Source organism: Syngnathus leptorhynchus, chromosome 21 (genome assembly GCF_054491065.1).
Source record: "Syngnathus leptorhynchus isolate UIUO chromosome 21, UIUO_Slep, whole genome shotgun sequence".
NCBI lineage: Eukaryota > Metazoa > Chordata > Actinopteri > Syngnathiformes > Syngnathidae > Syngnathus > Syngnathus leptorhynchus.
The window spans coordinates 3,372,296-3,399,680 of record NC_141215.1 but is presented as its reverse complement, the minus strand read 5'-3'; the positions used below and the strand labels follow the sequence as shown (position 1 = coordinate 3,399,680).

General features: G+C 43.2%; 1 protein-coding gene across 1 annotated transcript; it reads left to right on the top strand.

The window, feature by feature from the left end:
* lmo3 (LIM domain only 3) lies at window positions 1-27,385 on the top strand. The gene is made up of 4 exons (XM_085902288.1): window positions 1-141; window positions 2,718-2,931; window positions 19,716-19,841; window positions 25,514-27,385. The coding sequence occupies exons 1-4, from the start codon at window positions 57-59 to the stop codon at window positions 25,617-25,619; spliced, it is 531 nt and encodes a 176-aa protein (XP_085758414.1). The 5' UTR covers window positions 1-56; the 3' UTR covers window positions 25,620-27,385.

Here is a 27,385-nt window from a genome sequence, read left to right as displayed (position 1 = left end):
CTCTGCGTGCGTGTGTATGTTGCGTGTGTGCATGTGTGTGTGTGGTGTGTGTGTGTATGCAACAAAGCCAGCTGCTCGACTGGACCGGGTTGCATGCTGCTGAAGCGGCTCAACAAATGCAGAAAAGGGAGAAAAGTTTCGGTAAGAAGGATTTTTGTGGCTTCGGTGTCTGATTTTGCTCATACTCCTCGTTTCCTCCGAAATAACCTCCCCGTGAGGCGTTAACGCGATATCGAATTCGTTATCGCTCGGCTGCTATGGCAACGGTAATTAAAGTGATCGGGTGAAATGTCAGCAAATAGTGGGAGGTTTAGGTAAAGGAGGGGAGGGGGGGGGGGGTCGTCTCCTCTGACGTCCTCCATCCGGTGATGATGCATGTGACCGCGGGGGACGCGCAACCCCGCTATATGGAGGATACGAGCCAGCAAGCAAATAAAACAGATATCATTAAAGCTCCGAGCAGCTGTGATCCCCCCCATCCCCCCCATCCCTCCCTCCTTTATGGGAAAATGACGCTTTTGTTCAGGCACCCCCCACCCACCCACTCTCCTCTTCCACCGGCAATCGGAAGAGGCAAGTGGCCGAATTCCTGCCATGCTTCTCCCCTTCTCCTTCTTCTTGATTGCGGAGTTGCGGAGGGGGGGGGGGGGGGGGGATCGAAACCGGCTCCCCCTTTTTTCTTCCTCTGGCTTTGGTAATGAGCAGCGGGGACTTTGTAGTGTTAACGAGGCTGCGGGACGGATCAGTGCGGCTGAACAGGAGCGGCCGAGAGGAACCAGGGGGCGAGCGAGCCCGCGCGCTCTCTAAATCCAGCCAATTAACAAATCAACAGCCGCAACTCGCTGGAACAAATGAGTTGAGCTCGCTGGCGCACCGCAGCCCGGTTTGAGAGCGAACCACCCACAATAGTTTGAAAAACGGACTTTGTGCATGGTATTGAAGGGAAAAGATGGAGGAGAAATTCAGACATGTTGCCTGCCACTTTATTTAGAGCGACAGAACGCACATGTTGAAAATGTAAACAAAGTGGAAGTTACTCGAAAGTTTGAGCAGAAATAGAGGACTTTATATATGTGGCCTTCCTCATTATGGCGAAGAAAAAAAACATTTTGCACAATTTGCTCTTAATGGAATATTTTGTAATTGCGTGTTGCCAGGGGGATTAGAAATTTAGAAGTGGGAATAGGATTACATTCAACCGGCCTAATCTTTGAGGATACTGCAAATACACCTTCGTGCAAGGAACACAAAAAAACAACAACAATGCAGAAGTTGGACTATAAATACATGAGCATGTTGTTCAAACTTAATCCAGAACACTTTTTTTGTTATAAAGTTATCAACTGGCTTCTGGTCTAAATGCACTTTAAATTCAATTTGATCAAAACTTAAAAAACAATGAACATCATATTTGAAGTTGTATTTTTTTTAGTCATACTTTTGATGAGTTAAGCTGTTGCATTCAATGAACTCAGTTTTCATATTTTTCATGACTTCTACTTTGCGACTCAATTTGAAAACCAATAAAATGCCGATTTAGCTTTAATCTAACTGTATGATGGCTTGATGGTAGTCAAAAATTGTAAACTAAAAACATCATCAAAAGAATAACTCTTATTATGTGATCTTAGCAGAAAAAAAAATTGCATGATTTGAAACTAAACTGAGCACTAGTGCGTGTGGTGAATGTTGGACAAAGGGGAACGGGGGTACGCCTCTCCTCAGGGAATAGTGGGAGAATACTAATTCCAGCCTGATGCCCCCCCCCCTCCCTCCCTCCCTCACCCTTCCCCACCTCTTCTTTAAGTCCCCCAATGGACCAACAAAGGCTCTCCCCAGTCTGCTCAGGCCAAACAATACAGACGGGCTGCAAAGCTTCTCGTCTGTAGCCACGCCCCTTTAAATACGGAGGAGGTCAGCACATTTAAAAACAGTAGAGGAAAAAAAAAGTGTCCAAAAAGTGTTCTTTGTGGCTGTGTGGGCTGTTTGTTGAGACCCCCCCCCCCCCCCCTCCTCGTGCTCCCTCCCACTGCTAAATATGGTCAACACACTTTACAGGAAAACACCGATAAAATGTGACAAATTTTAAAGTTAAACCAATAAAAAACTTCATATTGACACAGCAGGATTTATAAACGCCATCTTCCAGATAAACATGGTTTTAACATTTCTTTTTAGCTGCCTCAGCAATTTCTCTCGCATACAAGCAACAAAAAAGTGTGCCTTTACTTTTTGGTCCGTGTGATTCCACCGCATTTTTTTTTTAAATATGAATTTAGAAAGATGATGCACACTCCAATTTCCACATCTTTTCATCGCTATGGATGTTTATTGTTACTGGGGTTGAGAAGTTCTTCAAAACACCGTCGACAATTTTTGCTTTGGCCTTCACCAGGAAGGAAAAACACATTTAGTATCTTCAAGTTTACGTTTAAAAAAGTAATTTTATCATTTGTTAAGACATCCAATAAACCACAGCGCCTAAGAAAAAACAACCAATCAGACACTGAATGCTTAACTAGTCTCTGATTGGTTGGTTTTCTCCGGCGTACTTTACAACAGAAACTGAAGATTTTTTTTAACATATATTTTATTTATTTTTATGATTTCTTTTCTCAGGCATACCCATCAAGCCAAAATATGTTACAAAACTGAAACTTGAACCCAACTTTGATTTTTCGTCTAAATCTCGCTTTCTGTCTCTGGTTTTGTCGCAGGTATACAAATGCTTTCCGTCCAGCCGGACACGAAGCCAAAAGGCTGTGCCGGCTGCAACCGGAAGATCAAGGACCGCTACCTCCTGAAGGCCCTCGATAAGTACTGGCACGAAGACTGTCTCAAGTGCGCCTGCTGCGACTGCAGGCTGGGCGAGGTGGGCTCCACGCTCTACACCAAAGCCAACCTCATCCTCTGCCGGAGAGATTACCTACGGTAAGGGACGTTAAACAAACATTTCTGCGTTTTCTATTCAAATCTCACATTTTAGAGGTCAGGTTGTATGTGTCCGGATTACAAAGACATTTCTAACACTGCTGGGAAATGTTTTTATTTGCTTTGGATCTGCCGGATGAGTAACACCTCAAAAAATACTTCCAATATTAACGTACAAATGGTTGTAAGCGGAGCTAATAGTTTTCTGCGTAAAATTAGTCTATTTAAGTCTTCCCTTGAGGAGATGAAATTAACCCTAAACTTTGATCACCTTACCTTAACCATAACCCTAAACCATTTAATTTAATTTTTTTTATATCTACGCAACAAGAGATGCTAGCCACCGGCTAGCTTGCGAGCTAACAACATCAAGTTCTCAAATATTGAAAATAATAACGGCATACTTCCTCGTCAGCCAATTTCTGGCCTTTTCCAAAATGTGTTTCGTCTCCCAAGCTCCAACATGTTATTCTTTCATCTTCAAGGTGACTGAATTGATTCAGTTCTCGCCATCACAATACTGGCGGCTAATGAGCGGGCACATCTAGCAAACGCCAGCGCTCGCCATCTGATCTGCGGAAACCACACAAAAAGTCAGACTCCATCACCAGGGCAATCAATGACGACGATATTACAAAAAAATCCGCTATTTTAGACTTTCCATCACTTGCCGAGGACATTACATTGACTCGGCCTAACCTTGCCTTAAAATTGAATGATTTACGTTATCAGGACTTGCGACAGATTCATGACCCCCCCACCCCACCCCACCCTACCGTAACGGTGCGCCCGCTCTCGTAAAAAAAACCCCACTTTCTGTATATTATTTGGACTTGTGTTTATCTCGCTTGTGTCAGCCCGGGGTTAGAAGCAAGGAGAAAAAAAAAAAATCATGATTTCAGACTCTGTCCATTTTTTTATATTCTGACACGAGGTGCTCCTATTCTGTTTAGCAGTTTGGTATGTTATTAAGCCTGACATAACAAGGGTTAATAGAATCCTACAGGGGTCTAAAACCAGCAGAGAAGTAATAATCCCCCCGTAAAATGAAAAGAAATAAACAGTGGGAATAATAGTTAAGGATCCAGCAGTCCCCCGGTGCGATTGAATACAGCGCACGGCGAGAAAATGTAAAGAAAATTACAGGTATTATCTCCTAGAGCTTGATTTGTACTTTGCTCCCTATGAATATGGAGAACGCCGTTTCCATAAACGATCCTTTTGCAGGCTTTCCGTCGGTGATTCCGGGTAATAGCGCCACTTTGTTTATGCTGATGCGCTATTTTCGACCAGGCAGGGCGCTAACAGCTAAACGCGCGCACCAAAGTGCCACAGAGGCCAGGGAAGGACCGGGGCCGAATGCAAAAAAAAAAAAAAAAATAAAAGCTGTCGGGCATCACTTAATGGAAAACTGTAAATTCCAAGCATCCATTTTAAAAGCAGCACCGGCTTTATTTATTTATCTATGTATTCATTCTTTTTTTTTTTTTTCTTCCTCCCCCGACTTCCAATTTTCCTCTACAGTGGTTTTACTAAGATTGTGAACGCAAGCAAATGCGCACACCAGTCAACACAGCTGGATTTATTCAAGTTTTTAAGAAAGCTGAGTGATAACCAAATGTAGAGCATGGTTTAGAGCAATATTATTTTTATGCCTCTCCTTCAAAAAAAAAAAAAAGCTATTTTTTTATTTTTTTTATATCTCACATCAAGCTTATTACGCATTTGTATGTCGGCGTCAGGCGTGACTGTGACATCACGTCAACCTTTATCGCAGCCGAGTGACAGGCAGTGAAGAGAAAAAAAAAAGCTTAGCCTGTCTCAAAGCCATCTATTCTCCTCGGAAATCTCATTTAGATACATTCGCGCTCGTGAACATGTGTCATCGCTTTAATAAGAAAAGGGATATTCCGTTTGCTGCGCCGTGTGATTACTCACAAACGTCGTTTTCCGAGTGTGCATTTGAGTTAGCGTCCAAGGCCGCGTTTTGGGATCAAAGCGGGAAATCTCGCCCAGGATTGGATAAGAAAAGTCGACACACCCTTTCACACAACGCATGTTAAATGGGAATGTTTAAAGTGCCTTTGACTCGTCTCAAATTAAGTTCAGATGTTCTGGTAGGCTTTTTCTGACATATGAAGGCAGGTGGGTGCTGACTCACATTTAACATGCGTTTGAATGTGATTGATTAATTTTGAGTACAGCCACATCCTCGGTTATAAGGGTGTGCACACTTGTGCAACCACATTTTTTCAACTGTTTATTATTTTCATTATTCAGGTTTACGGTGGGAAGTTTTGAAATGATTTACGTATCTGTCTCGCTTTTTTTGTAGTTGAAAAGATTAAAAGCTCTCAGAAGTGGTTTGACGTTAAAATTTAAAATGTATTAAAATGAACTTTTTAAGCAAACTTATTTCCTCCAGCCCATAGTCTATTACTTTTGTTTCCCCACGAAAGAAAACCCGAAAGAGAGGAAACGTGCAAGAATGAAAGAAAAATATTTCAGAGGCTGTTGGTGATGATTTGCCAATTTACAGAGACTCTCCACACTTTGCTTTTTATTTATCAGCTTAGTATCGCTTCATATGCGTATTTGTTGTGAAAGGTCACGTGATACGATCTGGCATTTTTGATTGGCCAGGTAGCAGAACTTAAGTGTCATAAATTGCGTGAAATAACTTTTTTCCTCTTTCCGTCATTTGTATATTCTTTCTGCCCTTTTTTTTTTTAGAGGCGGGGCTTACAAAGGTAGCCATCTGTGTCTTGACGAATGTGGCTCTGCGAAAGGTCACGATGCCCGCTGTGCCCATGAATGCCAGCAGTATTACTTACTCGTTGCACCGTCGCCATATTTAGATAAAACCAGCATTCCACGTAATCAATTAAGATGTCAAGCTGCACAAATTCCCGCTGCCAAAAAAAAAAAAAAAAACTGACGAGACACATCCTTTCCTGGGAAACCTAAAATATTTTCTTTGCACTCGGAAAGAAAAGGCAGCCTTCAATTTGTCGAGCGCTTTGAACACGTTAGCGGTAGAATTTTTTGTCAGGGAGGCTTCATTGAGGCTTTAGATTGAATTCTATCTGGGCTGCTTGTTATTACAATGGAGCACTCAGCATGCACAAAAGGCTTCGCCTGCTCGAGCTTTTAATGGGCGACTCGGAGGTGGAGAATGCAGCACTCAGTCTGTCAGCCTCGGCACTTCAGCATCTTTAGCCTTCATCTTTTTCTTTTTTTTTTTTTTTTGATTCCACCCCTCCCGTTCGGCACGCTCGCCCTTCATCAGAAGTCTCGGCCCTCTTGGCCGTCTTTGATGCGGCTAATCAGACTCTCCATCGCTTTAGCAAGACCGTCCATGATACCTGATTCTAATTACATGCAAGGAGGGGAAACTTTATTTGATGTCTTTTGTGTGCATCTCAGCTTGGCTACCTTTCAAGAACCTCCCCCTACTTCGTCCTGTTCTTTCTCCCCCCCCCCCCCCCCCCCTGGAGACCCCCCCCCCCCTCACGTATGAGGCTAGACATACATGCAGCGGCCTCAGCGCTACAAGGTGAACTATTCCCCGGCACGTGTTATTATTAATAACTGCCAGAGAGAGGGGTCACCGAAGACAACTCCTTGAAAAAGAACCCCGGGCCAGGCAACTAGGCCGCAGCTGGGTGTGTTGTAAAACAATACACTCCCCCATCCCTCCCCTCCCTTTCCCGTCCCCCTGAAGAGACGTGCTGCTTAAAGTAAGAATAATGCATAGGGGAGCGCCAGGAAATCTGTGCAGCCTCACTTTTGGGCCTGTGAAAAATGAAGATGTCACCACCTGGTGCTTTTAAACAAACCTTTCCGCAAACTTTCGGAAGTCTTTTTCTATTTGCGTTGTACTTCTCCGTTATTACTAAACAAGGGGAAACATCTAGTCCAGAAGCTTTCATTTCATATAGATTGACAAGTAGCAAAAAAAAAATTTGATGGCAACGATGGCAACATTCAAATGGTGTTCAGAGCCAGTAGAAGCGGCACACATAAAAATGAGAGCAATGTTAATCACAGACACATTATGGGATATCTCTTGTTAGCGCAATTCATGAGGGTTTATAACCATTTTAGCGGCGCCGCATAATTAGCTCGTCTCTTTGAGATTACACTGGAAATAATTAAGGTTGTGAAAGCATGGCCGAACTGTAAATAGTAGAATGAGAATCGCTGCTTCCACACTGACGGCCCCGATTCGTTTCCTGTTGGATTAAATACGAATTTTCAGGTCACGGCACACAAATACGGGTAGATATTATCGGTAACAGACGTCCATTGTTGCGATATGATAACTTTTATTGGAGTTCCTGCGGCATTTGGTTAGGTCAGTCAAGGTTTTCTGATATCTGCATGTTAAGATTTAGGACAGAATGCTGTAAAAAGGCAATTACAGCTATTAGCTTGATGTCTTAACGGCTAAGTGTAAAAGGCCTAAAAGCACTCCCCTGTTTATGTTTGGGATTTGAAGGCACCCGAGATACTGCTGCGTGATTCCTCCCACACATCTTGAGAGGAGAATCTGGCAGTGTGGGCTGTTAAAGTGAGAGGAGCGATCTGAAAGATTGTCGAAGGGAAAAAAAGTAGTGTAGTTTATCGAAATAATGCAGTGAAGTGAAGCCTACCTTACCTACCTGATAATCAAATGTTCAAAGGAAGGAAGGAGAGGTGTCTGCTACACACTGCCAGACTGTCACAAAATCTTGCGTGAGACGAACACATAAAACAAAATAGAATGTAACATTGTGTTCGTAAACACCAAAATGTTTAACCAAACCAGTAGTTTTGTCGAACATGAGCCCACTAGCTTAATGCTAGCGTAAAATGTGAAACACTGTAAATGGCTAATGGCAGTTGGCATAGATGCTACCGTAACTAAAGAAGTAGGATACAAACAATCCAACACTGAATTCCCTTCTTCCCATTTCTGTCTTGACTGTAAAATTGTATAAAAATTAGTCATCTTGAGGGTATATTTGACTATTTTTAAAGCCATTACAGAAACTGAGATCGATGTGTATAGATTTGCGAGACAGTGACCTTCAGTTTTACAATTCAAGTGACCAGCTGCACGTCGTACCAGCTGCGAGAAATGTTAATTTGGTGGCCACTTTGCTGACTGGCATCGTGACCCGCTTATTTGTCAGAACATTGAGTAATGACATTGAGGTCAACCACCAGTGTTCTATTTTAAGCTTTGACTGTCAGCTTGGGACTCATTACCTGTCTTGTTCCAAATAATGTTTCTGACATTTTCAAATATTTTCATTTCAAAATGAAGGAATAACAATGTGCATTTTACTGCTGATGAATATCAAAATGTTTTCACCTGTATGGCTCAGGGCTTCCCCCTACAGTTGCGGAGTGTTATTACATTCACACCACACATATAACTTAAATGGTTAGTTTAGTCAGACAGCAATGAATTCATGTTCTAAACACAAACTTGCCTGTGGAGTAAAGTTGGTTGGCTACTATTTTCCCTTCCGATCCTCCTGTTGCGTATTAGACAGTGAGATGATTACTCACCGGTGAATAGACGGCTCACTCTAGCCGAACACGGTGTTTACTGTAATGGTCCGCTTGTGCCGCCTGCGCCGTTATGTGTTGTTATTGTTGCTCTATTGATTTCCCACCGTCACGAATTCTTGGTAGACTTATATAATTCTCCAAGGTTTTTTTTTTTTCCTTTTTTTTCTCCGTTCGCATCTTTAGGTTGGGCGGGCTTTTTTTTTTAATTTGCAGCTATGACACCGACGCAACTTTGAGCCATCAATCAGAACTGATTAATATTCTTTTTGAAGTTAACAGGGCAGACATGGGTATCGTGAGTCAAGTTCTGATTAAACAATTAAGCCAGTGAGAGCAACAGTGGGCTAACTCCAGGGCGGTGATAAAACAGTTATAAAGTCTGTTAAAGTTTTTATATTGGGGGGATGTAAATAGTAATCATTATTTAAGGATTGTTCTTATTGAGTTTATTCCAAACATCCATTAAATCTGTTTCATGTAAGATGACCGCTTTTCGTTGGTGCGGCCATTTTGGAAATGAGAAAGGCCATCACGGACAATATAGTCCTCAATTAACCCTACATTCATTTCTATAAACGTGGGAGGAAGACAAAGTACCAAGAGAAAACCCACACAAGATCCGACTCGACCGTCCGCAAGCTCACCGCCGTGCTCCCTTCAGTGCGATATATTTTGATTAAATACAATCCCCAGTTATATTTATGTTATTCCTTCTCCCCAAATTGTGATGATTAAAGTCGGCTCATATAAAAGTAGTTGTCTAAATTTGGACAGAAGTGTGCTAAATGAACAAATCTAAAAAAAAAAACAAAAAAACGGCACCCTCAGGGTTTCTCGCTACACAGCCGCAGCTCTGTTTCATCAGCGGGCTTATCTAATTCTCTGTCCCAAACACATCAACCAGGGTAATGAAAAATTCATTGAGTCAGTTACTTTGTGCAATTGAACACATCCATCATCTTGTGTTACTTTGTAATATAGTAAATCATGCGGCCGTCCCAATCACGAACCCCCTCTGACCGAGCAGACCTCCCCGTAATGAATATTGACTCCCATTGTGTTAAATTCATTCAAGCAAATCAAGTTTTTAAACACTCAAAGCTCGCCATGTCCCACTTTGCTCTTTCAAGGTTTTTCATTAAACACAGGAGAAGTTGATTACCTGATAAGTGAATTTGAACTTTCCTCCGCCGCGGCAACCCGCCGCCGATTTCTCCGCCCGTGCCGACCGCGACCATGTGATATCCTCTCTCCTTCCAGATTAACCTTTCTGGCCCTAATAAATGGTCTATATTCACATCAAAGGGATGAGAAGATGGCGGAGGGACTTGTGGGAAAGGGGGGGGGGGGGGAACGCGGGCCCATTGAAAGAACCAGCTCGCCTTCTCATTGAATGGTAATCTTCGCTGTCCACTCCAAAATTATGCCCCCCTTTGTCTTTTTAATTAAACTCAAGTGCAGTTTGGCGGCTATTTGACCTCTAGTGACCCCTCTTTACTGGCAGTGCCGCAGGTCATTTCCATGCATATATTAATATCCCGTTTCCTCTTGGGTAAGGCTTTACAGATTAAGTAGAGTTTTAAGTCTGGTCCATTTCCCATTTTTGTTACACAGCAAATCATTTGATAAGGAGGGAAAAAAACGATGTTTAACTGCAATTTTTTTTTTTCGGAACCCTGTTTTGAGGTCCAAAGCAAACTGAACTGTACCGCTTGTTGGAAATCGGGCTCACGTCCGCAATCACGGGGCTCAAGCTTTGCCGTGTACACGGCGCCACCACATATTTGGCTCCTGCGTCTGTTTTGCTAGCATGTGAGAGGATGATAACAGGCTTTGTGTTTACCTCTCACGGCGCTGCAGCATTCCCTCCCACCTCCATCCCTGCAAGTTTTGGCATACGCCGTTTTTATTTTGTTTCACGGTCATGCGTTTTGGAACCATCGGTAAATCCGAAAAAGCCCGATGTCTCCCTCGTGTATAGACTTTTGGAAGTGTAGATACCAAATCAGGAATTTTGCCAATTTTAATCGCGCTAATATCGGCTCCTAATTGATCAATCGGGTATTTAAAAAAAAAACGACGATATCCTTTCATACCCAAATGACAGAAATGTTCCTTTTTTTTTGCCTGTCCATTGTGACAGCCGTGCCGATGTCAGAGGTGATGTTCCACATTAGGAAGGTCACATGAACTCGTCGTCTCGTATTGTTAGCGGAAGTGTGCGAGCAGGAGTCAAGCCCCATTATGGAGCTGGGTGGAACCTGATCCGTGAGTCAGTCAGTTCGGGTTTGCCGGCAATTAGTGTGGTAATGTGCGTCGACACAGTAGTGTGTGTGTGTGTGTGTGTGTGTGTGTGTGTGTGTGTGTGTGTGTGTGTGTGTGTGTGTGTGTGTGTGTGTGTGTGTGTGTGTGTGTGTGTGTGTGGATGTGGCAAGGCCTTGTGTGCCGCCCCCTGGTTAATGAGGCCTTTATGGAGATGAAGTAGGGGTGTGGGTAGAGAAAGACACCGAGACGCCGGCGATGGTTGCCCGTTGCAGCTGTTAAAACAGAGCGGGGGTGAAAGCGAGGAGACGGACGCAGAGCTGTGGAAAACAGCATTGCAAATTGCTGATTGGTTGGTGTCAGCCCCACTTACAGGCGTTATTTGAATGGTTTAGGCAGGGCTGGGAGACCTGTGCTGAACCCCTGAGCGACTTCTCAATTAGTGGGCGGCCTAGCGGAACTGCCAGACACTATTGTGCATCCCCCCAATGCCTAACCGTCATCCCGCTACAACCTTCCAAACCGCATGTTTGCCAGATCGAGCGATCGGGCACTCGGTGAGTTATTCTACGTAGACTTGTCGGGGAGACACGCCTTATCGGTCCAGTTTTGTTTTTCATCGCGGCATCTTTGAGGACGCAATATGATGTTTTTTTATGTTTCCCCCCTTTCTGGAACGATAACGGCACTCTCCGGATTGAAGTCGCGTGAGGCTTTGTAAAAACCTGAATATCGCAGATAACGCACTCCACTATGGGGAAGTCCGCTTTGCTTAACCGAGTCCAGCCCGGTCCCCGTTGCCGTGCTCCGCTTGTGTGAAATGAGATGTAAATGTGGCAATTTGAACAGTCTGATTTATTCATGAGGATGCCAAAAAGAAAGACAAGAATGCTAATGCTACACACTGCTTTGCCCTTGGCTAGGCCACATTGACAAACAAGTCACTCAACAAAGGAATTAACAACTTCATTAGGTCACTTGACAACATTGGCACGTGCAACCTCGATAGAAGACCTATCTGATACCGCAGATGTTGCCGAATATTTGTCGAGTTGATACAACACTGTCAACATGATCCGGTTTTCATCGGGAAATTGTTTGCCCAGGCAAACATGATGCAGGAAATCACCCAAGTGGAAGTAATTCAAAGGCTGATTGGTGTCCAGAGTTTATTGGGGTTCTTTTTTTTTTGGGGGGGGGGGGGGGGGTGTTCATGCCTACCGTTTGTATGAGGGTTGTATTCTGAGGCAGGAAGAACACGCCAGTGACTGCAGAGTGGCTACCGCTGCATTGATTGCACCCTATGTCAGTTTCCTCGGGTACTTTTAATCTGCGAAATGGTAAATAGGCAATCAGAGGGATGCACAGCAGTGTTCAAATGTCGGTCCTGTGATTTCTCTGCCACCCCCAGAGAAGACTTGATCAATGGGTGGGACAGACAGGATTTACAATTCTCAGAGAGCTTTCGAAACCATCCTACCGAGTCAACACTTTGAACATGAATATTGGTATCTCTCACCCAAAGTCAGTTGCGAACCCCTTCTGGAATCTCTTTGGTAGAACCACGAGAAACTGCTCAGAAGATTGACGCGGCTAATGTTCTATTGGCGTGAAGCTAACACATTAAAATATTGTTATTGTTGTAAAAGCAAATATGGTGAATTAGCTGTTATGCTGCATGCAAATAGAATAAGTTGCTCAAGGTCTTAATCTTTTTTTTTTTTCTTGAATTCTCTTCCATATGCTAAGCAAATAAACGCACAGCAAGTCATTGTCAACCAATTCACACAAAAGCACAATTTGCCCTTCACTTCTCTGAAAGGACAAGCACTTATCCCAACGCAAACAATTAAAAGCCCGTCTACCTCAGTCCTCTCGAGAGAACCCCCCCCCCTTCCCCGGCCTTTAACGGTTTCACATATTCCGGCCAAACCTTCGAGGCTTTGTATGGTCTCATTAATTTAATTGGCATTGCAGCGCGTCCATTCATTAGCAATATCGCCTTTGTTTCGCACCTTGCCTGGCTTTCACACATTGCTGCCTTATCGGAACACTAAATAATAAACCGTTACGCGATTGGAAAGGTGATTTGGGTCACTTCATTTTTTGACATTACTTTTGACAGACATATCTGTCAATGTCATCAAGTCCATTGTGATGACTTTAACATTGTACTTGGTTGGATTTTTTTAGGCTTTATTTAAAATACTTCAAAAAGAAAAAAAACAACCTCAAATGGGGACAATTGCATGAACATCGTAAAAACAAGCTGACCTTTTCAATAGTTCGTACTTGGATACCTCCCCCTTGAGAGTCGCTGATCGGATGATTACAAAATTGAATGAACGTTAAGAGATTGCTATGGACAGCTATGACAATCCAGTTGAAGGGAGCAGCGGGAATATTTATTCTGATGCGCGTTCACATTTCAACAAGGCGTCAATCAACCGAGATTCAGCCGAGGAGAATCTTTTTTTTTTGTAAGCGCCATAACAGAGACTTGTTTATCCACTCAAATAATATTCCATTTAGTTTATATTCATCCTAAAATAAATGAAAATATAATCCTGACTCACACTTTTAATGAGATGCTTTCTAGATGTTCAGCTCTGGCAAAGTACTCTTTTAAATGTTGTAGCTTTACAACTTGGCTACCATTAACCCCGCCCCCTACATCGCCACTCACTTCACACGCCAAGCAATTACCTCGCCAATAATGTACCGAGCTCACAAATGTGCCAATGTGAATTTCCTGTAATTACTCCGGGCTTTTCACGTGTAATCTGAAAGTACCGAGGGGTCAAACCGGGCGGCGGTGATTGTGTCTGAAGGAGGGTCGCGCACACACACATTGGAGGGTCTGTTTTCACCCTGGTTTAATTGTCCCTGATGAGAGAGGGTTACATTTAGTTTAGCGGAGGTCAAGAATAGCTCTTTTGTTTGGATTCCAAAAAGCATGGAAGAAATGCCGTCTGATGGAATAAAATGACAGGCTCTCAAAGGAAATATAATTTTGGGTGCGTTTGAAGTGCAGGCGTAATTAATTTGAGAGAAAAGCTCTTAGAGAAGTTTTTGTTGCAAGCAATTTCTCATTCAACCAATCGTGGCTTTACAGCGTACTCCCTTAAAAATTTCGTCTCAATAACATGAATTCTTTGCATCATCATCGATGCTGTTTTTCTCTTCAAAACTCTTTTGGTCACCTTTTGTCTTTGTGTGGGCCCCGCCACCGATATTTCCAATTGGACTAAAATGCTTACTTGTTCAGTCCCCTGGATGCATTATTCTTTTGGATCATCCCCTCCAGTGGAGATTAGTTAAATTAGCTGTGAAGAGCAATGACTCATGGGACTGTGCATGTTTGGTGCAGATAATTGCGAGGCTTGTGTGTGCCACTATCTGGCACCCGGCGTGGTATAGCAGGTGGGCTGGCGCCGGGGAGAGTGCCTATCAAACGACACATCTGGTTGGAATCTTTCATTTAGTCGTCCTCAAAATGGACCTGGGAGGAGGCTCTGCCAAAAAAACAGCTTTGCCGTTTGATTTGAGCTGAGTTGTGTCCCGATTGATGAGAGAGGATTTTCAAAATAATAGAACTCAAAGTAAAACAACCGCATAACTTTGCTTTAAACACACGAATGGTTAGTTTAGATTCTTTTACTTTAACTTCTAGAGCAAAGGGTGGTTCGTTTTAAATAGATTAATGTTGCTACCAACCTCATCCTAGCTAGCAGTAAACTAATTTGTCTCTCAAGTTGAAAAACTCTCTTTAATTTGTTGTTAGCATACCATAAAATGGCTAACAACCAAGATCTTAGCCAGTCCGTTGTTGGACGGACAGATATTCCCGTTGCTAGGACGGCATTAGCTAGCTAAATATTCCCGCTCAAATGTAGTTCGTACGTTGCTTTCATGTTTGGGTACTCCCCACGTACATAAGGAAGATATTCGGAAACGGGACATGCCAGATCTGGCGTTTATTTCCACCAGACCGATTCACTGTTCTGAATACTTGCTCAAAGTAACAAAGAACATGACCTTGCACGTACGGCTTATCTTCTGAAAGTTGCTTAATGTAGAAAAGCAGATGTTGTTAAACCTCTCGGCAGAGGTTATACGAGAGCTAATTAGGTGGCGCTCTGCGGCGTCTCGCTGAGCTGACAGTTACCGGGAGAACGTTGCGTTGTATACTCCCGGAAAGCGGGCCATAATTCATCATTAGGATATCAGAGTCCAGGTGCAGATGAGAACTGATAGAGGCTGGCAGCCAGGCAAGTCGGGGCACTCGAGGAAGAAAATCTTATCCCGCGGACAATTCCCAGGTCATGGCCACGGTAATTGAAATAATTTTGCCCCCGAAACGTTGTTTAATCACTGACAATCACACAGGCTGGGGGTATTAAATTGAAGAACGCAAGAGCCTGATTACATCTGCCACTTTTAACTGTCTCCCCCTCCCCCTTCCTACCCGCCCGGTTGTAACTTTCTTTACTTTGCGGTTATATGATAAAACCGGGGCACCGTTGCGTGGTGTCATTGGAATTCATTCGACAAACTCCACCCCCCCCCCCCCGAGTAATTTCGTTGTTACAGACAGGCGGCATCAGCAAATGGACTGAGCGCAATCCCATTAAAAAAATAGCCCATGTTGAGATGCAACAAATCATTTGTCTGTTATTAACCCTGAGCCTGTAATTATGCAGATTACCATAGATTTTCCTTGGGTGCCTGGAAGTGAGATCCCGGGGTTGTTCTCGCCGTGGCAGGCGGACGAGAGAATGGCCATGCATTACTGAACTTGCCACATTCATCATGTTGACTGATGGCACGGAGAGTCGGTCCCCGGGTCCCAGTGGTTAATGTAGTGGGTAATTAACTGTCATTTGCCTAGTAATAGGCCGATGATCAATGGTTTGTGAGGAAACAAATTCTAATCCGGCAGCTGATGAATGCAGGCCGAGGCTTGGGCAATTCAAGTGGTGGGAGTAACGGGAAAGATGGAGATCAGGGGGAAGGAGGACGAACGGTGTGGCTGGAATTTTAAATGGCTACCTCATAATAATAAGTGGTCGGGTTTATTTTTTTACAAAATCATATTTATTTTTAAATTGAATTCTTTTAGTTTGAGTTAATGTAAATTTTGTGCTATAAGCCGCAACTTTTTTTTTGCAAATTTTGAACCCGGAATCACGAGTTTTAGCTGGTGCGCCTTATAGTCCAAAAAGATTCCGCTACTTTTCGCTACCTCTCCTATGTTTGGCTGGAATACCTTTGCATAAAAAACGGAGACTTCAATCTTTTCACCTTGGCGGAGGTCTTTACATCTCGTTATGTGTCAAGTCCAATGGATAAATATATTCCTTATGAAGGTACGTCATTTACAAAACTTCGGTAATGAGCACGGAACCCGTTCTGCGTTTGACACATTTAGTTCGCCAAAGCCGAAACAATCCATTTGGCATGACACCACTTGTGCATTCGCAAACTCCGATCGGGTTTTGGGGTCCACTGGGCTAAAGCCTTGTGGAATAATTTAATTGGTATCTATTTTTTTTTTTTTTTTACAGTCTCTCTCTACTCATCAAATAGGTACCACTGAGCCGTACCGGGCTCTAATACACAGTGAACGCCTTCTGACCGACAATACAAGGTATTGAGCACTGACTGCATCAATACCCTTTCAAATTCAGATTTGCGCAAGGCATGAATTTTAATTTTCGGCCTGTATCTCCCGACCCCTTTAAATATACATGCTGTCTTGTCAGCCGTGGATATTAAGTGTATGTCAAGCCTGCTGTTTTACATTGTTATCCCGCAGCCCTGGAGACATAACAGGCAGCTGTTAGAATAAGAGAGAAGGCCACGAGAAACTCCGTATTTATTTATTACCAATTATAATACGGAGCTAAACGTATTGAATGGCAGGCTTTGGGTCGCGGGGTACGCAAGGCCTCTAAGCCTTCATCGTCTGATTGCGTGTGAGCCTTTGAATTCATTACAAGCAAAACCACGCTTAATTTGCCGTCTCCCCTGAGAGCCATTAGCGTCCGTGACATCAAACTGGCAGAGCGGCGAAAGACGAGTGGCAGGTACGCTCCATCCATCTTCCCCTCCCCACAGGGCGCGGCGGGCCTTCCCCCACCACGTTTGAAGTGCCACACCGGAGCTGCTATCGCCGTCCAAAAGATGGTCATCAGGATTTTGTATTGCCTCCGTTCAGATTGTTGGAAGGAGGGAGGGGGAAGAAAAAATGGTTTGATTCGAGAAGCAAATGTATGTGTTGTCCCCGCAAGCGAACACACGCCGGAAGGCGACGTTGAATCATTTAACGCGGTGGTTAATGTAGCACATAGGTACCAAATGAATTATGCAGCAAACAAGTGGATGAGAAGCAGCCAGGAGGTCTGTTTAGGAACCTGGGGGGTCTTTGGGCTTCTCATTTTCTTTTCAATATTTTTTTTTTTTTCAAGAAGCACATCCATCACAGACGCAAGAAAAATGCTGCTCCCAGGCTGGAAAACATTATCAAAGATTTAATTTCTCCCCTAGCAGAGTCGAAGCTTAGACCGATGGCTTAAAAAATAAATAAATAATTGTGTCCTCTTGGAAACAAATTAGAACTTTAATCCATACCTCTTTTTTGTCTGAGTTTTTCCCCAAAGGAAATATGGCAATAGAAATAATACGTTTCAGGGTCAAACTGTTGCCACGCTAAAACTTTCAGTAATATTTGAAAATTCTTAGTGTGTAAAAATAAACACGTGACATGCTGACATTTAATTGACGTCATCTACAATGAGAAAGAATCAAAATTTTTGAAGCGCGATATATTTATTTATAGGAACGATTTGTTTTCAAACATTTACCGTACTTTTCAGCTTATATAAGGCACTTTTATAATCCTTGAATCGTCTCAAAAATCGAATCGCCTAAGGTTATGTTACATAATATTTATTGTACTTTTTAAGAATAAAACCCTCCAGTCTCATTTTGTACTTTGAGCTGTATTGGTTGTTATTTTTCCAGGTGGTAATTGATGTAAAAAAGGACCACTTGACCTAGAGGCACCATCAATTGAGGAACGGTCAGATGCGTTGGCGTTTCAGCATATAAGAGACTTCAACCATATTACGCAATAATCATCACTGAGCAATGTTCAAATCGTTTTCTACCAATCTGACCTCCGAAAAAAGTTTCCTCCGTGTTTTGTAAGGATTTAACTTCAATGAGGACGGATCCCGGCGGAAAGTAGGAGTCTTTTGTTATTGATTGCCTCGGTAGACACAACGGGGAATAGCAACAGGGCACAAGGACGTCTATCGAGAATCTTTGAGAGCAAAGCGCTGTGACAGACTTTTTAAACAGAGCGGGCCAGACGAATTTCAGGACAGACGCCCGGCAAAAAATGAAACGGTGAAACAGAACACCGTTTTGATTCAATCCGACAGGCAGAAAGCTTATAACATCACTTTTTTACGCGAATACCTTCCATCATTTATAATCTGGGGAGCCTTGAGAGCATGCTATCTGAAAATGATTCGGGTTAGTGGAAGACAAGGACGTTCACCCCTGCAGAGTAAGCGGCGTCTCGCTGTGATTTTGTCGTACGCCGTAATACAGAGTGCTGCTGTTAGGCTCCAGCACACGTGCTCATTATCTCACACTAAATCTATCATATCTGGCTCTTTCTTGTTTTTTTTTATTTATTTTTTTTTTTTTTAGATCAATTACCGTTCTTTGTAAGGAGAGAAGTCATCATTTCATCCATTTCATCCCAGCGCCTTTTGGCGATACGCAGGGAAAAAAAAGAAAGATAACAGAGACATATCTAAATTTAGAGGGCTCAAAGGAGAAGGCATAATTTTTTTAATTAAGTCAGTAATAATCCACTGAAGAGACCTTCTTTGTTTTCACCAAGCTACCACGTTGGAAGCAATATCCTTCATTGTCTCAAGGTGTGTTGACAGTGGCCCTTAATTCTGGAGGTATTCATGAGGGCGCAATCTATCTGCTTCCTGTGCCTCTGGGAAACATACTTTCTGAAGGTTAATAAACAACCCTGCATATCCCAAGCCCCGAGATCATTTATCAGATTGCGATCTCTTACAGACTCAGAGAGTGGCATGCCGTTTTATCATTTTAACAACGATGGCTAAAAGTGCCCCAAGAACTCTGCTTAATAGGTTATTTTGTTATATGATTTCGTTATCAGATTCCTTTCTCCCTTGTATCCCCGGTCTAGGTCGCTATGTAGTAACAGCCCTGAATCCCTAATGAATACTCCTATTAAAGTCCCTGGAGCAGGCAGAGAAATAATAGGGTCCTCCCTGGGCAGTGGTGGAAGCCATGTCCCATCTATTTCAATGGCCCTGCATTTTTTTTTTTTTTTTTTATGCTTTGGCCAAGACCAATAGAGCTTTTTCATCCAATACCTATACTCGTCAATATCAGCAGGTCAGGTTGTTAAACCTTCAGTCAAACTTGACATAAAACAAAGAAAATCATGTTTTCAAAACAACCAATTTGTTAGAGGTGTGTTTAGCTTAACGCTAGCAGACAATGCAAAACATCATAGATGGGCTAACAAATAGCATCAGTGTGGTGGTGTTCTAATGATCAAAGATGTTACAAACTTTAGCTAACTTGGGGCACAACTGTGAAACGACAAACTATCCGAAAAGATTCTCAAAGTCCACATTTTTACCGTGACCCTGCGTGGACTTGATGGGGGAATTCAGTTCCCGCTCGGATGACGACCCTGAACAAAATAAGTGAGATAGAAAATGGATATAATAAAACTTTAATATATACAGCATAGTCTATAAATGCAAAAGGTGGTCTCTTGCTTTTTTTTCTTGAACATTTTGATCAGTCTATAAAAATTCCCAGTCTGGAAAGTGCAGTACTTCCCAAAGTTGCAGTTTTACAGACACTAATATTAGCTATTCGATGTGGCGCAGGTTGTTTGGCGTGACGGGGAACTGCGCAGCCTGCAGCAAGCTAATTCCAGCCTTTGAGATGGTCATGAGAGCCAAAGAGAACGTCTACCACCTGGACTGCTTCGCGTGCCAGCTCTGCAATCAGAGGTGAGTGATTGAACTGCGCTGAACCGGCGTCTCTCCGCCGCTACCTGCATCCGGCCAAATGGCTACTAGGGGAAGAACGATTGAGTTGTACTAACCCCGCTGATAGTTGAACATCCAGAGATTTATCACTCTAACAAGTGACCAGAGAGATACCCCAGACGGACATAGAGATGATGATCTTGTACTACGACTGCGGAGTTTCAGGCTAGACAAAACTAGAGGGGCCCCTCTGTACTTATTCTTCCATCAGTTTTCATTACTGGAAGTCTACTCAGATCCTGAACCTGGTCAGAGGTGACTGCTTGTACCACAAATGTGCTTTTACAAAGACAACAATGTAGACTTTTTCTGGAATTCAATGAATTTTTAGAAAACTGCAACTCAAGGAAACAGCAATGACGTATCTCATCGAGAATGTAAAACGTAAATTAAAACTTTCCGTAGATCAGATCTTATGGATTTTTTTATTTATTTTTATTTTATTTTTAGGAGACTCTAGAAAAGAGAAAATAGCCTAGCTCTAACGCTAACACTAGTGTATTTTGGTTAGTTGATTCAGCTCCACAAAGAAGTCGAAATATTTCAAGAAATAATTTGATATGCTGTATCAATATCCCAGACGGTGTCAGCCAAAACTGGTTGCTTTATTTGTGAAGCAAGACCCGATTGATCCCAATACTGTGGACTCGGGGTGTATATTACATTTTATTCCGTACACCGTGCCCACATATTGTAATTCAATGCGACAAAAGGTAAGATATCTCTTCTGCGGTAGGTGAGCGCCAGTGAGTTTGCATTTGCGAAGGTTACACCGAGCACAATCAGACACAAAGGACATTAGTCTCTACGTCGCCGGCGTCCGCGCTAGCCAGACACATCGTGCATACTAAACGACAAGAGACCTGGTTACGCACAATTAGCACTTGGTTATTGTCTTGCCACTTCAGCCGGCTGCACCAGACAGCCTTTCCTAATAGAAGAAGTCAGCTAATCTTCATCAGCTAGACCCAGGCAGGCCAACTCTGCTCTCGCGCATTAAAACCCACTTAAGCGCGGGCAAATCTTTCTTTTTACATTAAGGCGGCTGATGGACTGTTGAATAAAATTGACGTTTGTGTGTTTCGTACGGTCCACCGCGGCCTTGCAGGCGCCATTTAGATGCCCATCACAATTTTTGCCGGAGTCTGGCCACGGTTTATGGTGTGGCACCAGATTTAATTGAAGCTGTTCGTCAGCTTTGACTTTTTGTTTTCCAGTTTGTTACTAGCAGCAGATCTATACTATAATGGACAAAAAATATTCCATCACTTAGAGATAATGGCTTTTTAACAGCACTTTGAGAATTTTAGCTCCATTTGTTTGGATTGCTTATTTGATAAGAATGAGTTATATGAACATGTCCTTTGTTTGTTTTTGTTTATTCCACACAATAATGAAGACCTTGACATGGGATTACTTTTTGAAGGCTTCTGAATTAAATGGATCAAAAATCTGCATCTCACAAATTTAATCTTTAGTTTTACCATGTTCCTATCTTTGTTGTTTGCGTTGGCTTAGAATGCCTTTGAGAGAGTAACACGTTTCGGTAAGGTAAAATGCTCAACATTTATAGTGTGATTAATAGATTGACCTTCAGCAAATTGCTCTTAGCTCTCTCGGGATCTCGCTTTTCCTGAATAGTTTATCCGCCTTGTTTCGGAACGTCTGAAAATGGGCTCCTGCGCTTTGTCTGGCATACCGATCCCGCCGCTCGCCTTGTGCACTGGCACCATCTCTGTCCCCTCTCATTTCCCCGGCCTCAAACAAACACGAAAGACCGACCCCCCTCCTCGCCTCCCCTCCCATTGACGCGCTCCCCCGACAGGCCCTTCAATAAAGCAATCTAATCCATCTCGCAAATGGCCCAGAGATTTCTCTGTGGAACGTCGTCAGAAAATGTGAAATCTGATAAACAGAGCAGGCGATCGGCGGGTCGGCAGGGGTCAGGCGGTGTAATTATCCGTCGCTCCTCCAGGTCAGCCGCCGCGTAAATTGGCGTTTGAAGGTTGAATTGCTACAATCACGAATGAACGTCCAGCCCACTCCCACCATAGTTTCCCATATATCAACCCGTGTCTTCCGTTCCTTTGTGGGTGCATTCAAACTACCCGAGAGAACTCGGAAGCCGGTGATTATTCTGATTCCATCACTGTAGGACTCTAATAGTCATTGCCATGCTCTGCTATTAAAGGCCTTGGTTAAGTGATAGGCCAATTAGTGCACGGGAGCGAGTGACCATGACCTTTGTTCTTTGTCACCATCACTGTCAAATTGACAGCCATCTATGTATTGCCATGAGGGCAAAGCAATGAAGAGTGTGATAAATGGGAAAGCCTCAGTGGTTATCTTACTTGTGCATCTGCCAGATTTTTTTTTTCCCCCACTCCGAGCATGACTTTGAAATGTTATCAAGCAAAGGGAAGTAACTACCCCCCCTCCCCTTGTCCGTGGTCCGTCAGTGAAAATATAGCATCCTACATCAGCCCCGATTCCTGGTGTCTGCACCCAATGCGGCCTCGCTCCTTTAAAGCAAACATAAATCTACCGTCGTGACCTTCCCAATTGCCGAGCCTGTTATTCTCCCTACCTGAGCGGCAGCCAGGAAGCCGGAGCCGAAAGGAACGGGCGACCGCTTCCGAAAAAGAGGTGTTGGGAATAGGGAAGGAGATATGAGCCTCCATCCAGCAAGCAGTTAGCCACAGATCAGCCGTGGGGGACAGCTAATCGATGAGGCTGTCGTCCAGCCTCATCATCTAGCCAGTGCTGGCCCAATTTCCCCCTGATGAGCTGGAGGCCACAGTCTAGGGAGGCTGGAGGAAGGTTAGAGCAGAGAGGAGCAGGATGGGTGACAGTGCAGGCGAAGGTCAGTGCTGATAAGGGGCCTGGGTGGGGGGGGTCTCCATACTTGAGCCTTGGAAGGAGAGACTGACGCCAATTGGGTTCAGCGCGGCAAAGCTCAGCCACGGGTGCCTTGTATGTCATGAGTCAGGCTTGTTAGACAGGGGCCTAATAGGCAATAAGGGACATAGTTGTCACTTTGTGTATGATTGGTGTCGAGAACTGGGAGACTGTTCGGGGAAGGCGCGTTCGAGCTTCCACATCCTGATCTGGAAAATGATCACGACACGTGAAAATATACAAAGAAGGACATTTCGAATTCATTTCCAGTTTCGGTTCTATTTTCTTATGAATTTGGTTTGATCTGCTCTGGTTTTTAGATTCGGCATATTCATCGACATCCGGCTAGCTGTTATCTTAACAGCTAACACTGCAGTTTAGATTGAACCGTAGACCTGTTGATCATTCAAAGAATAATTTGCTAGCATAAACAACCTTTTCTATACTTACCATTGTCTGCCTTGACCACTTTCTCTGAAGATCGGGTCGGGAAAAAATCCCACACCCCGCACCGCAGGATTATCAGTCAAGATATTTCCGAGGCATCCAACAATTGGGCCTTTGGGAAAACATACCCAGCTCGATTACAGCTATGTCCGTACCCTCAGAAAGTGATAGAACCACGCTACACAGTATAGATGACTAATGACCCTAAACCCACTGCAAAAACAAATCCCCCCCCCCAATTGTCCTTGTGTTGTCGGATGACAACATAGAACCGCGGTCCTATTCATAAGGCCGAGTATTTGCCCAACACTAACTACATGTGGCGAGGCTCACTTTTTCTCCCGTTTCCTCATTTGAGTGGAAAGCGACTACTCTAGTTAACACGTGCCTCCGGGGCATATAGCTGGCATCGCAATGCATCTTTTAAGTGTGTGCCTGTGGAAGCCATTTTTTTCCCCTTCTCTCCCCCCCCCTTACAACAAGAGGTCTCTAAAGACTCATTAGTCACACTCACCTCTCGGTAAAGTAAAGGAAGAAAGGGAGAAATGAAGAAAGAGTCAGACGACGATGACTACATGCACAGTAAGCAGCTGTATGACCATAATACGAATACAACAATTGTATTAATGATGTCAAGGGACTCTCATTGAGCCTCATTATGGTTAGAAAATAATGATACGTATTTTATATATTTTTAATCGGACTTTGAATAACTTGATCCTAGTCCTCAATCTTGTTCAACTTAGTATAACACTTTGTGTTCCAACATTTTTTTAAAGGCAGAGTTCCTATAGTTGCCGTTAGCGACACTAATTGGCCGTTATTTTTATTTTAAGTTGCAGAAACAGCAAGCTACTTTTCAAACCTGACCTAATAGAACCGCAGGAAAAAAAAAAAACTGTCGGCTATTGTTTGTTCCAGGAACTGGAAATAGTCAGGGGCGACAAAACGTCCTTTATTAGACACGCCTGTGATGGGCTCCGGTGTAATATCCTCATCAAAATTGCCGCACAGATGTCACATATGCTGTTGACATTTCACCGAGCAGAAACAATTTGTCTGTGTGAAATAGGAGGAGAGGAAACGAGCACGGGAAGGTGAAAAGGGGGAGAAACAATTTGACTGGAGGAGAGAAGGAGTGCAAAAAAAAAAAAAAAAAAACAGGTTGACATGAGGTCATTATAAGAGTGGACACAGTGTAAGCAGAAAAATAATAGAGTTTAGAGGCGGTTATTTTCAAGTAGCAATATGTAGAAATTTGACCTATGGTGGGAAATAAATCAACGTTTGTTCTTACTGGTTTTATCGTGTTTGGTGAACGATACCCATTAGATATCGAAGGGGTTTAACATTTATGATACTTAGCCTCAATCAGCTGATGTACGTACTTTGGAGGTCCAAAATACTGCCGCTCACCTCTTAACTGGAACACGTAAGAGGGAGCAGATCATTCATACCTATTTGTTCTCAAATCACAAAATCCTACTTTGCGTGTCTAAAACTCTGTTGCTTGGGCTAATAACGAGAAAAGAAAATTTGTCGTCATTGCCACTAAAACCCAATTTTACCTTCTTGACTGCCCCTAATGGTCTATAAGGGTGATTTCAAGTGATATGTGTTCTGAGCACAAAAGCTTCAGCGAATGTTTTCCTAAGTAATTATAATCCCTTCCTCGGAGCATGCCTTTTGCCTTCTTCCCCCAAAACACATTGGTCTCACCTTTTACGGTTTATCTGTTAATTGGTCCCAAACGGATGTAACAAATCATACTCTCAATCTGCCCTCCGGCGCTGGATAAACACAACGAGCACGTCAGGTACAGAAGCTAGCGCGCAGCTTCCAGCTATAAATTTTGTATTCTTAGTATCCATTGAAAGTCAAACAAGAGAAACAGTCAACCCCCTCCCCCTTCAAAACCCTCATACCCTCTGGTAAACACTGGCACCGGTGTTCGCCGACCTTGTCCAACCTAAAGGGAGATAAGCGACCCTCAGGACAATTCAGTGAGAGTTACCTCTCGTCCGACGTAATCTCCACTTGGCGCTGTGTTGAACTGTAAAAAAAATAACCGCGGACTCTCCCTCCTGAGGATTTGGCTTCCGGGAATGAATGAGGTTCGGTAACAACGGTGGAAGGGACTGTTTTCCCCAAGTTGCTAAATTTCCTTCATATTTTCCAGCTAAAGGGGTTTGGCACATTGCTAGCTCCCAAAGACAAGCTAGTGCCGCTACCTTACCGCTCGATACTTTTCTAACTTCTCACCGCTCTTCTCCACTCGTGTCTTGCAGGTTTTGCGTGGGAGACAAGTTCTTCCTGAAGAACAACATGATCCTGTGCCAGACAGACTACGAAGAAGGCCTGATGAAGGAAGGCTATGCCCCCCAAGTCCGCTGACCCTCGTAAGAGCGGGGCGGGGGGGGGGGGGGGGGTGAGGCCAAAAACAGGAGGAAGACACAGGAAATGGAAAAAAAGACTGATGGAAAGCTTGCAATCATACAACAAATAGCACTATGGCTTCCTGTCCGGCTCCTGCTCGACCCCCTCCCCCCCACGTGTACATAACGAAGCCACATCCGGAATCGAAGGTACTCGACTGTACAGAATAGCCATAGAGACCGCGACATAGCGGTCAGGCAGCGACCCCAAAAGCGGACTCTTAAGTAAAAAAAAATTGTTTATTTGTGACTGACAAGTGCTGCCTCAGAAGAACCCAAAGCAAGTTGTTGGACAGATCTTTACATGTGTCAACTTTTATGACAAGGACTGTGCGGTCCAACTACTTGAATTGAAAACACGCAGAGGTATTGTCAATCAGTGTATCTTTGGGATAAACACCTTTTTATTGGATGTTGTTAAGTGTAAACAGAGAAGCTTCAGCAAAAAAAATAATTTAATACTTGCGTGGGTGTGTGTGGGGTGCGTGTGTAAATCGCTTGTCATTTTTGAAGGAATTTTTCTCATGCAATCTCCGTTTGGTCTGCGGAGTCAACATCAAGTTGATCGGTATGTCATATTTTTCCAATGTATTTCTTTTTACTGACGGTACGATTTATTATTATTTTTTTCTGTTTTGTGCATAAGGCTTTGGCGTTGTTATTAATTATTGTTTTTATAAAATTGGATAGATAGCTGAAATACAGATGTGATGTCTGGGTTGAACTGGACAACAATTAAATATGGATGATCACTAATGGAACTGTCCATTTTCCAGAATCGAAATAGCACAAAACAATTTGATAATAACAAAAAGAAAAAATCTAGACTACATTTTCAAGGTAAGGTATATTCCATATCAACAAATCGCCCGAGACTTTTGCACAATAGTTTGAATTTAACAGCCAATAATAATAATGATGATGAATGAGACGAGCCATTATGGACTAGAGTAGCGCTTTGGCGCTACCGAGCCTCATACTTGGAAAATCACTGGACCAGATTTGTCTTGAGGGTTTTTGTTTTTCAATTGGAAATGTATTTATTGAACTTTTTATTAGGAAGCTGGCGATACGCTCATGGAGAGGCTGGTTGTTGTTGTAGCAGTTGTACAGGTGACCTTGCGACGTTTAGTTAATGTTCAGACGATTATTTATTTAAGCAGTTCTCGTCCGGAATTTGGTTTCGCTTCAACACGCTGATACTCGAACGCCATCGGCTGCGCGACTCCGCTCGCCAATCGCGGCCTCATCATCTTGACCTCCTCGTCCACGAGTTAACCGTCCGCTCAGCGTTCTTTCTACACTTCAAAAATGTCCTCTATAAAACGAAGGTGTACATAAAAAAAAAAAAAAAAAATCCTTTTGCTTGCCTATTGTACAATTCTTTCTTTTTATGTGTCATCCAGCATGAGATGTTTATTTTTAGGACAACGCTTGTAAATACTGTAATTGTAATAATTTTAAGCACAAATGTAATACAGTTTTATTGTGTTACACTGAGTTTGGTGTCTGGTTTTTTTCTCCCCGTGTCATTTCATAGGGGGCAAAATGAGCATTAGTTCAAGCGGTTGACGGGAGAAATTTATATCTGAAGATAGGTTTACATTTTCAAAGCCATTTCGAAGGCCATGTGTTTGCTGGAGCTGCTAAGGTTAAGTATCTAGCTCAAGGGCACAGCATTAGATGCAAACCAGCCATCGGGGAAGAAAAAAAAAAAGTATGTTT

What these genes read in the sequence shown, in the direction of transcription:
- lmo3 (XM_085902288.1), top strand. Translation starts at nt 57, where the DNA reads ATGCAACAAAGCCAGCTGCTCGACTGGACCGGGTTGCATGCTGCTGAA. An exon ending in GAAAAGGGAGAAAAGTTTCG is followed by an intron (nt 142 to 2,717) that starts GTAAGAAGGATT and finishes GTTTTGTCGCAG; the next exon opens with GTATACAAATGCTTTCCGTC. An exon ending in TGCCGGAGAGATTACCTACG is followed by an intron (nt 2,932 to 19,715) that starts GTAAGGGACGTT and finishes GATGTGGCGCAG; the next exon opens with GTTGTTTGGCGTGACGGGGA.